This window comes from Mizuhopecten yessoensis, unplaced genomic scaffold (genome assembly GCF_002113885.1).
Source record: "Mizuhopecten yessoensis strain PY_sf001 unplaced genomic scaffold, ASM211388v2 scaffold401, whole genome shotgun sequence".
Lineage (NCBI taxonomy): Eukaryota > Metazoa > Mollusca > Bivalvia > Pectinida > Pectinidae > Mizuhopecten > Mizuhopecten yessoensis.
Genome location: NW_018403528.1, coordinates 985,152 through 997,064, shown reverse-complemented (window position 1 = coordinate 997,064; position 11,913 = coordinate 985,152). Strand labels below are relative to the sequence as shown.

At 34.4% G+C, this 11,913-nt stretch overlaps 2 protein-coding genes across 3 annotated transcripts in view; both read left to right on the top strand.

Moving 5' to 3' along the window:
• The window catches only part of LOC110447956 (neo-calmodulin-like), an 8,137-nt gene extending 6,735 nt beyond the window's left edge, over nucleotides 1-1,402 (top strand). The window contains exon 5 of the mRNA XM_021493957.1: nucleotides 431-1,402. Within this exon, the coding sequence (XP_021349632.1) occupies nucleotides 431-459 (29 nt within the window). The 3' untranslated portion in view covers nucleotides 460-1,402. The remainder of the gene's footprint in view (nucleotides 1-430) is intronic.
• Nucleotides 1,403-5,093: 3,691 nt separating this feature from the next.
• On the top strand, nucleotides 5,094-10,373 carry LOC110447931 (calmodulin-like). 2 transcript variants are annotated; one of them, XM_021493933.1, is made up of 5 exons: nucleotides 5,094-5,280; nucleotides 5,673-5,700; nucleotides 7,185-7,328; nucleotides 7,761-8,003; nucleotides 10,041-10,373. In XM_021493933.1, exons 1-5 carry the CDS (start codon nucleotides 5,278-5,280, stop codon nucleotides 10,067-10,069), a joined length of 447 nt encoding a protein of 148 aa, XP_021349608.1. In that variant the 5' UTR covers nucleotides 5,094-5,277; the 3' UTR covers nucleotides 10,070-10,373. The 2 variants fall into 2 exon arrangements, with proteins under 2 accessions (XP_021349608.1, XP_021349601.1); XM_021493926.1 differs by lacking the exon at nucleotides 5,094-5,280 and adding an exon at nucleotides 5,337-5,450.
• The last annotated feature ends 1,540 nt before the right edge of the window (nucleotides 10,374-11,913 follow it).

Below are 11,913 nucleotides of genomic sequence, written 5' to 3'. Positions count from 1 at the left end.
TTTGGGAAGAAACCCCAACCTTTTCACGTCCGATCGGGGAATCGAACCCCGGCCGCCTTGGTGAAAGGCAAGTGCGCTATCCACTGCACCACCCGACCACCCTAATGACAATACTGAGTCGTAAATGGACTTGGCGACCATAAAGTGTATTAAACGTTGATATTGTTTTATGTATCGACTTTCTTGCTCCTATTTAAAGTGCTTTCAATAGTAATAAAACAAATACAATACCCATGTTGTGACAAAGCACGCTGTTTAATAAGTAACTAGATGCCGAGATACAGTGTAGTACTGTCATTGTGTTCCTTGTAAACAACCCGTTTTTAATCGAAAACCCTTCAGTATTTTGATGACTGGATTTCAGTATAATCACAATAGTTCAATTATCATAGAGTGAGACTATATTAATCTTTTTTCTTTTGGTTTACAGAATTCGTGGAAATTATGCAGCGACCATAGCAAAGTGTGAAAACGTCAACACTTCTCATCTTAATCCCTGGAAAGTTTTGACAAAGTGTTTAGGCTTCGTTTACATTTGTACAACAAAATACTCTGCATCTTGATTGATACAATTCTACAATGATATACTTGTATTTTCTAAGATTATGCTTTCAACTGCTTGAGATTGGAAGACAAAATAAACCTCTTTCCTATAAATACTCATGTACATGCATGGACAGTACATGAAGAGAATATGAATAATTAATTGTCTGTACTTACTAGCGATTTCACTTCTCCATGTAAAGATTTAGTCTTAGGTTAAACTTAAAAGAAATACCATTAGTGTTCATTGGTATATATCATTTCTCAAATTAAATGTCTGTCCCTTTCGTATTTAGGTTAAGTCAATCTACTGTTGTTTAACCTTGAAACAGTATTATTAACCGAGGACGAAGCATTATTATTCTGATTATACAATTTAGAATATTACCATAGCAGAGTTCATATTAGTAGTTAGATATACAAGTAGAAATACGTTTTCAATGTTGCAATTTCTGACAACCAGATGATAGTGGATTAGCCAATAGAAATAACGATACATCAAAGCATAATATATATTATGATATGTATACTTATTTTCATGGTTTTAGACAGAAAACTAAGAAACCATTCTGTGGTATTATTAATATAAAAATAAGTGATGCGATCCAATATGTTAATAATACTACTGAACTGCCGAAATGTGTTATGTTGTTACAGTACAAACCATCCTCGAAACTCCGGGGGTTACGCTCACTTTCGCTCTCTGCACCCCTGGAATATGTCATAACAAAATTGAAGGCTCAGTGTGGGCCACCTTGTTGAATTTCGCTTTCACGTCACGGTGAAAATTGACAGGCTTTGAAGTCGGGTGTCGCTCCTTCATAATCCGCAAACGACAGGTATCAGTCTAGCGATTGGTCAGGTTGTTTTTACCTGACACCAATCAAACAGCTATTTTCGTGCCTTCAATTTTGCTATGACATATCCCAGGGGTGCAGAGAGCGTAAGTGAGCGTAACCCCTTGGGTATCGGGGTGGTTACAAACCAGTTAATTATGTTTTTTTATTTATTATTCACTTAAAATGGATTACGCATTAAATATATTCTTGAAAGTAATGTGTCCTTGTTTTTAGCCAACACATTATTTTAAATTCACATTGCGTTATCATGTACCTGTCAAATGCTTTTGCTCGGTTTCTTAATTTGTGCAAAATGGTTTCCCTTTTAAGTTGAGATTTATTATTCAAATCGTTGTCATGGATTTTCTCCATTAGATTTGAGTGTACCTTTAGTTTGTGATTTGATGTTTCAAACTGTCACTGAACCAACACATAAGTTTGGGGACTCTACTGGAATTGTGTGTAAGCTTTTGACATATTTACAATTACTAACAATGGTGTATGATTGTACGTTTCATCTTCAAGGTACATATATATTGCTTATTATCAAAATTTGTAATTTGATTAATTTCTTTCTGCTTATTGTATTACCAAAGGGTAAGCAAAACTTAAAATTTAACTTAAAATCAATGAAACTAGTGCAGAGTATGACTAAAGGAAATAGAACTATTTTTATCTATTTATTTATATTTCATTGTTAAATGAAACGTTGACGAGTAGGAACAAACATTCAATATACCCAAGACACATCACATATAACGTAATTAATTTTACTACCGGCCCGAAGTTGAGAACTGTCGAAATCTGCAGATCATCGTCCCGCTAAATGGCGTCAACACAATTAAGACTGATACGTCTTTGATAGTCCAGACGCAGTCAGTGTACGTATGCGCCGAAGTCAGATGCAACAGAATATTGAACAATTGTGAGTATAGTAATTTAAAAAGACAGTGTCTGCATGTTTCTATCAGCCGTAATTTATAGTGACAAGACAATCGAACTGTATCATAATATGAAGAAAGCCACAGCATCACACGACAAACTTTTGATACTCTACCTTAAAGGGAAAAAACACTTCTTTGTTATCGTATAATGATTGAAAGGTAAACAATTCGTTGTTCATGCATCTAAAAACGTTTGTGTATATTTTCAAGGTTTTTCTACTTAACACAAATGCTAATACATCAGACCATTATGTTTTAGAAGAAATTAGTATTGATTTTACCTAACGGACACAATATGTATGTAACAAAAGATCATGATATGTTATGATATACAAAATTTCTCAGAAGAGCTGTGTAACAGCGAACGGCCTCGAGGTGGTATTAATTAGCTAACACATACACGAGAATTTTTTCCTATCGGAATCTGCTCGGGTCTTTCCGTGATATTCTGTATCAGGAATCAAACATTGTATGACGTCACATTAAAATCGTGACTATGATTCCCAAAAAGAAATCTGATTAGAGATTGTCGCCTGATGTAGCTGAAAATCATCACCTTCTCCCCGCCATAAGTTATTGGATTCACCTTATGATTGAAATATAACCTTCAATATGCATAGCCACGAATCAATCGAACGAATCTGCGTTGCATGTTTGCAGGACTTTATCATAGGCGGCAGTCTTTCCTAACCTTTACAAAAAACTACGTACAATAGCTAGTATAGTTCTGGAAAACATTTCAGTAATTTTAATTACACTACGGTAACATATCAGTAATGTTAGTTACACTACGGTAACATATCAGTAAATTTAATTACACTACGGTAACATTTCAGTAATGTTAGTTACACTACGGTAACATATCAGTAAATTTAATTACACTACGGTAACATTTCAGTAATGTTAGTTACACTACGGTAACATATCAGTAATGTTAGTTACACTACGGTAACTTATCAGTAATGTTAGTTACACTACGGTAACATATCAGTAATTTTAGTTACACTACGGTAACATATCAGTAATGTTAGTTACACTACGGTTACATATCAGTAATGTTAGTTACACTAAAGTAACATATCAGTAATGTTAGTTACACTACGGCAACATATCAGTAATGTTAGTTACACTACGGTAACATATCGGTAATGTTAGTTACACTACGGTAACATATCAGTAATGTTAGTTACACTATGGTAACAGATCAGTAATGTTAGTTACACTACGGTAACATATCAGTAAATTTAGTTACACTACGGTAACATATCAGTAATGTCAGTTACACTACGGTAACATATCAGTAATGTTGGTTACACTACGGTAACATATCAGTAATGTTAGTTACACTACGGTAACATATCAGTAATGTTAGTTACACTACGGTAACATATCAGTAATGTTAGTTACACTACGGTAACATATCAGTAATGTTAGTTACACTACGGTAACATATCAGTAATGTTAGTTACACTACGGTAACATATCAGTAATGTTAGTTACACTACGGTAACATATCAGTAATGTTAGTTACACTACGGTAACATATCAGTAATGTTAGTTACACTACGGTAACATATCAGTAAATTTAATTACACTACGGTAACATATCAGTAATGTTAGTTACACTACGGTAACATATCAGTAATGTTAGTTCAACGTGTGTTAATACAGCAATTATATAATTAAGAGTCGTGCTAACACAAGCTAGGGGTCCATATGTCCATATTTGTGTTTAGTTGGAAGTCGAGATGACAATTGATAAACAATTATAGCTACCACAGGTACACAGGAAGCTATCAGGTAGCTTGTATATCTGTCCTGATCAGTCTATTTAGAACTTCATGTTAAAAGTGCGGTATACAAAAAATATGTATGTGTACCGTATTGTTCTGTTTATTGTGAAATGTGTTAAATTTATTCTGGTGCCAAATATTGTACTGAGAATACACTAAAGGTATCATAATGTGTTCAGGTTACGAATGCGCAACTACATGCTATTCATATCAACTTCAGAATGTTAGTTACACTAAAGTAACATATCAGTAATGTTTAGTCCTAAAAATAATAGTTCAATCGAGACGGCAAACTATGATTAAATCAAAATATGTCATAGTAAGAATGACTTTAAGTCCTAAATCTAGAATTGAATACGAGATGGAGATTTAAAAACGAAATAAAAAATAGTAATCGAAGAATGAAAGAACAATGAATGAACTAAGGGATAATAGAATGTTGAACTATCAAATTACACCACAATTATAAACATGTAATTACCCCTTTATAGTAAACAACATCTGTCAGCACACCCGGTCGACATGAAAAAAATCCTGAAATATATATTCGATACTCCAATACAACCAAAAAGAACAAAATACGGCACCTCTGATTTACATGAAAATGTCCATTGATTGACAAGAAACATTCCCAACATGTTACATGCATGTAAACAATCTTAAGTCAATTCATGGCGTCTCAAGTGTGACTAGGTCCGTCCTTTCAAACGAAAACCGTGTTAAACATAGTAAATCAAACACATATAAATACGCTATATTGGCGCTCATTAACCACTCCTTTGAATGCGATTTGACCTCGGACGCTTATTTAAAGCCACACGGGGCGTAACGTGACCTCCCTGACGTGTTTGCAATGTTTCGAGTGGTGTCCATTGTGCAGGAATCCATTGTGCAGGAAATGTTGACCCAATACATTACCTATCAAAGACAACCGTGCTTATTTCTAAAGGAGGGTTGAGAAGCCATTGTAACCACCGTACAGTTAAGGTGGTAATCTTTCAATAAACATTTAAAATATCGTACGCCGTGTGCCTCTGTTTTTAATACGCTGTATTATTAAGAACATAATACTACCAGGGACACGTTGAATAGCCCGGAATTGTTTGGATATAAGAAACTCTCTCACGAATGGAAAATAACAAATAATGACATTTGACTATGGTAAGTTTATTTGCAATTACTACAAATAACAGTATTATTGACACTGTTACACTGTTATGAACGCCCAGTAAAGCTTTAAGTTAACGCCTGGTGTAAGGTAGATATGACCGTGATACCGATGAGGACTACTAATGGCACAGAAGGGAAACTTCCTCTGGAAGTCTAGACGAGTAAGATAACGTTTTTAAATTAGCATTAACATCATAGTTCTTATTTAACAAATTTTAAAACATTCTTTCACTTCTATTTAAACAAAACCTCTATACCTGTCATTTTATAATGATACCGGAAGTAGATCCCAGTTGCGTACTTTTCTATTGATAGATATATGATTTTAATTTGAGTATGAAAATTTGAATTATGATTGTTGATTTTTTTTTTATATCTTTTAGGATGAATTAAACGAAGATCAGGTTACTGGTAAGTCATCAAATGTTATTCTTCCTTTTCAGAATGCAAGAGTATGTTTATAACAAACACGTATTTCTTTTACAAACTAGGTATAATGCCAGAAAAAATGACTGCATTGCGGAACCAACGTTTACTGCCGTCACCATGATCAGGTTATCTAGTACATTTGATACAGAATAATTGTATAAAACCTGTATTTTCTGTAGTGTACACATTGACCATATTTCTTGTTGAATATTCAAAGTGCGCCTTGGATTGGCATAAAATCAATACATTATACATTGGGGAAAGTGGGAAATGTCTATTTTATTATTAAATAGAAATAAGCACACCACTGAAGTGTTGCAATATTCAGCTAAATTCAGTATCAGAAAGTTGCTATACAGCAAAGAGTTTCTGCTATTATCTTTAATAACATATCAATGTAAAAATTACAAGTTACATTTAGAAAACAAACATGATTTGAAAGTAGAGATTAACCTATAATGTGTAATTTTTATTTGATATGATTAATAAGAGTTAAAGAGTGCAACGATTGAAAATTGGATTATAATCTGTTACATGTACATGTACTTATGTTTACAGAAGAAAGTATTAGCTTTAAAGCCTCTTTGTTATACACAATTGACTTATTAAAAAATGCAAAAAGAATGGAAACTGATATTGGCTGTGTGTGTATACATACGTCATACACTTATTAACGTCCTGACATAACCGGTACTTGGATTTGACCTAGATTAAAATGACACGTGCCATTAATGAAGCCAACCTTTCCGGAATACGTAGTCGTAGTGTCCTTGCCATGTAACTCTTTCAAACTTTGCACTATTTCGTCGATTTTGAGTCCAATTTACAGTTTTGATTACCCTTAGGTACTATCATGTTGTGCTTGGGAGCCTGAAGTTGGTTCCTAGTTCCTAGTTCCGTTTAAGATAAACGGAACTAGAACCAGACCCTAGTTCCGTTTAAGGTAAACGGAACTAGGAATCAGACCCTAGTTCCGTTTACCATAAACGGAACTGGGAACCAGACCCTAGTTCCGTTTAACATAAACGGAACTGGGAACCAGACACTGGTTCTGTTTAAGGTAAACGGAACTGGGAACCAGACACTGGTTCTGTTTAAGGTAAACGGAACTGGGAACCAGACACTGGTTCTGTTTAAGGTAAACGGAACTGGGAACCAGACACTGGTTCTGTTTAAGGTAAACGGAACTGGGAACCAGACACTGGTTCTGTTTAAGGTAAACGGAACTGGGAACCAGACACTGGTTCTGTTTAAGGTAAACGGAACTGGGAACCAGACACTGGTTCTGTTTAAGGTAAACGGAACTGGGAACCAGACACTGGTTCTGTTTAAGGTAAACGGAACTGGGAACCAGACACTGGTTCTGTTTAAACTTGCACGATAATTTGGCATTTTTCAAGTTTTTGGTTCTTGTTGATTGATTCACAGCGATATATATAATGTTGTAATATTACATTCGTTAACAGAACTCGAAGCTGCATTCAGCATCTTCGACACCGATAATGATGGCTGTATCACCACTGACGAGCTAGCCACGGTGATGAGGAAAATGGGAGGATCAACCACAGAGGAAGAACTACAGGAGATGATCCAGGAGGCCGACGCCGACGGTAAGTACGCAGGTTACTGCAAGCCAGTTACATATCACATTATACCCTTCGGCATAATGTATTCATTAAAACGTCAATTGGTGAAAGCACAATCATGTGTGTTTTACGAGCATGTTTCTGATTTGTAAAACCAAAAATAAATAATTTAAAGAAAGAACCTTACCTGGTTGAGTATCGGTCACATGAGCTGCTATAAACATATTTAATTTCAAAAATCTCAAAAAAAGAACCATCGAACTGTGTTATATTCTTTCCATATGCTTTGACACTGCTGTTTACTGCATAGCTTCCTTTTCCCTGAACATAGACATTGAGACAAAAAAATCGAAATAATTCATTAATTTTCTTATTCATCCATCTCAAAATAAATTTAAAACAGGAAACTGATAGTTGGTACATAATGTTTTAAATGTATTTATTTAATTATTAAAGGTAGTGGTGATATCGATTTAGAAGAATTCCTTGCACTGATGGCTAAGAAAATGAAGGACACTGACTCGGAGGAGGATCTAAAGCAGGCGTATAAGGTGTTCGACAAAGATAATAACGGTTACATCAGTCAATCAGAACTCCGTACAGTGATGACAAACCTCGGCGAGAAGATGGACGATGACGAGGTCGATGAAATGATCAAGGAGGCTGACCTTGATGGCGATGGACGAATTAACTACTCAGGTACTTATTTACTTCTACGTTAAGTTGACTGTGGATTTCCACCCACTTTTCGCTTAAAGATAAATCATTTAAATATAAAAAGACAATAACTGTTTTGCGATCACAAACATTGCATATTTCACAATTTCAGAACCGCTCATTAAACGCAGAAAACTTAATTCAAAAATTCGTATAATCAACAACAAAGGGAAAAGCAAGTACTTATACGAAATTTAAGAACAAACTAACATCACTACAAATTAAACTTTAAATGAATTAATTGCTTATACCTTATATAAATCTTGCAATACAACACACATAGTCCCTCATTAAAAACCCTTACGTTATATACTTATACAAAGGTAAAGTAATCTAACAAAGTATATAACTGAAATAGCACCAACAGGAAGATGAAGAACGAGGTTGACTACCTACATAGGTCAGCCGGTGTTCTGTTTAACACAGACCTGCCGGTGTAAGGTGAATCATAAACCGGGCATTTTCCGTGATTAAATTTTCAGCCGCCTTTTTTCTGTATCGTTATTTCCGGTTTCTTTTCCTATCAAAATGAAAAATATTTGTTGAGCCTTTTAATACAGTTTTGGGTTGTTTTTTAGTAACTAATGACACAATGGATTAGTGGTTTGAAATTGTTTGTTATGGTTGAATCAGAAAATACTTGTATCGCACAAAACTAAACAGATTACATCACCGGAATTATTGCTGTATACACAGTATTATATAAGATATTCACCCTATCATACAATTAGTTATTTATGTATCAATTATTATTCCCGACAAATGATCGGCCTGAAGTGCATCACGTGTTCACCGATAAAAACCGATATTGGCTTCTCGGTGTTTCTTCAAATAGAATTATGACCTGTCTACAAACGAACGAACAGTCCAGCTTCCGTAGGTCTTTTCAGATTGCTTACATTACTGTTTTGAAAATAATAAAACAATAGAGCCTTTAGCTTCGGTCGATAAATCCAGGTATCGACCTCAGCCAAAGGCTATAATTGAACACTATTAATTGATAGATGTATAGATATACATGTCTACATACAGAAATTGTGTTATCATCGAACCCTCTTAAATGATGTTCATTAACTGACCATAAAAACAGCATTATATCTGCTACTTACGAGGTATTACATTGGAGTTGACATTTAAATCCCGCGAACGTGTTATTAGTAGTTGGTTTTTGTCGTCTGCTATCAGCCATCGTGCTTCAACCATAATTGAACACCATTGTACATTTGACATTTATAGAGTGCCGACGACCTATACAAGTAGACTCCACAAAAAGAAGAATTTCATTTGGCATAATTTGCCTATCAAAATAGACAAACTATTGTTTATTTGTTTTTCATCCAGTGATTGCGTCACATGTCCACTTTCCTATCGACATGAATGTGTACAAATGATGCATGTTTTACGAACATGCTTATAAACATCTATGTATGCATACAAATAAACCTCCGCCTCCGAACGCCTTTATTAAGAGATCGCCCGTGTTTTGATACTACCTCTATTAAGAGACCATCTTTATTAAGATATTACTTGTGTTAAGAGATCATCTCTATTAAGAGACCGCTTATTTTAAGAGACCACCTCTATTAAGAGACCGCTTATGTTAAGAGACCACCTCTATTAAGTGACTGCCTGTGTTAAGAGACCACCTCAATTAAGAGACCGCATGTGTTAAGAGGGGCCTCTATTAAGAGACCGTTTTTGTTCAAAGAACGCATGTGTTAAGAGGGGCCTCTATTAAGAGACCGTTTATGTTCAGAGACCTACTGTGTTGATAGACCACTGTCAATGTTCCCTATTGTAGTAATTTCTTGGTAAACTGATCTTACATTAAGAAAACACCTGTGTTAAGAGACCATGTTTTGAACTTCCTTTTTGTGGTCTGTTTATGCATGTCTGTCTAGACTATGTATGCTGTATGGCAAAACGGTACAGGTGCAAGTTTTTGTTTGAAATTAAAAAGATTATACCTTTCCTTCATATCCTTAACTTCTTGATTTATCATTTATTTTGTTCTAACAGAATTTGTGGCGATGATGACAAGATCATGACGAGCTATCACCGGAAATGTCATATTGATGTTCAACTTTTACGGATTAGAACTGCCTTACATATAATGGACACCGAAGTTGGGAGAGAGACGAGGATATTCCTAGTTAACTTATTCGTTCATGTTGAATTTCGGTAATATTTTGGATCAGCTATACAAATACACTGACTGAAAACTTCCAGACACACAAGGGAATATCTGAGAATTTTACGCCAGGCGTGTTGATACCTTAAAGATAAACGATAACTCTACTACGCATATAAATTGATTTCCTGTAAAATAAAATCATTCATATTTATTGACATGAACTTGATTCGTCGTTTATTTAATACCCAGTAAACAGAGTTTTGCTATATAATATTACAAACACTTTCGAATATATGTAATGGTATGGTGAAGAAGTAAACATGAATATTGTAGAATCAACCTAATGCAACATATGACTTTAAACAGAAAAATCTAAATACTAGTACAGTGGTTGCTGTTTCACTTGATTAAAAACAAAACCTCAAAATACAGTGGTTGCTGTTTCACTACATTTAAACCACAACTTTAAAATACAGTGGTTGCTGTTACACATGATTTAAAACAAAACTACACAATTCAGTGGTTGCTGTCACGTTGATATGAAGCACAACCACTTAAACTTTCATATTTGCTCCTATTATTCATGTCTGCAAACCTGTATATAACGACCATTCGAGTGACAAATCAAACAAATCTAAATAGACAGGTAGCCTTTAATTATTAATTTCACCATTTTATGAATAAATACTACAATAAAATGTCATTATATATGTGAAATTTGGAAAGCTGTCCTGAACAAATGTAATGATAGCAAGATAAATGTGTAACGAAATCTGTTTTAAATAACTCTTGCTTATAACAACCAACTGTCCATGAAAACCACCTGTCTATAAAGACTAACTGTATATAAAGTCGTATTTTCTATAAAGACCAACTGTTGATAATTACCATATAAAAATACCCAAATATGGTTCCGTACATGATACGATGAAACTGTCTATTCATCAACACCTGTATAGTTAGACTATTTGACTCTCTCCCTTTGGTACTCCGTATTGCCAAGTTTAACTTAACACAAGATGATTAAATTTTGTCTATTAGCGTTTGAAATATGTCATTTAGTGTCATGCTTACATTTGTATTTTTATCAAGAGAATGAAGCACAAGACAACGGTATGGACAAATAATTGAATTTAATAACCTTTAATGTAAATGATAGTCATCGTAACACAAGGGACGATGTATTTGATATAGTTTTGATATTACAATATGTTACATGTGGCAAATAACTTACCAGTACGGCATCACACAATGTTCCATCAGGCTGTTTGTTTAGGATGTTACATTCAATTATTCCTTTTTCATTATTCCGTTTACATTGTAAGGGAAAATTAAGTATTATTGTCATTATTGGAGATGATATCAGCCATTAACAGTAGTTTTTTAAGGATGTATGCCCCCAATTCTAACATTGTCTAACAAAGTAGGATTACATTAAATTATGCAAAAAACAGATATTGAAGTGAAACTGGTTGTCAAAATCAAGTAAAAACAAAAGTATATCAATCGTATTGCAATAGATGAAAACTGTGCAACGGGGGATCTCAAACCGATATAATACTATGGGACAATTAATTTGGAAGAAGAAAGGGTTTGTAGCTCCCCATATCTAAAGATGCATTGTAACCTTAATATTTAAGAAAAATAGGTACACCCACGGACCATTTGACATATAGGTATAAGGAAAGATAGGTAGGGTACGGACCATTACACATATCTGTATAAGGAAAGATAGGTAGCAAACGGCCTCTTAGACAT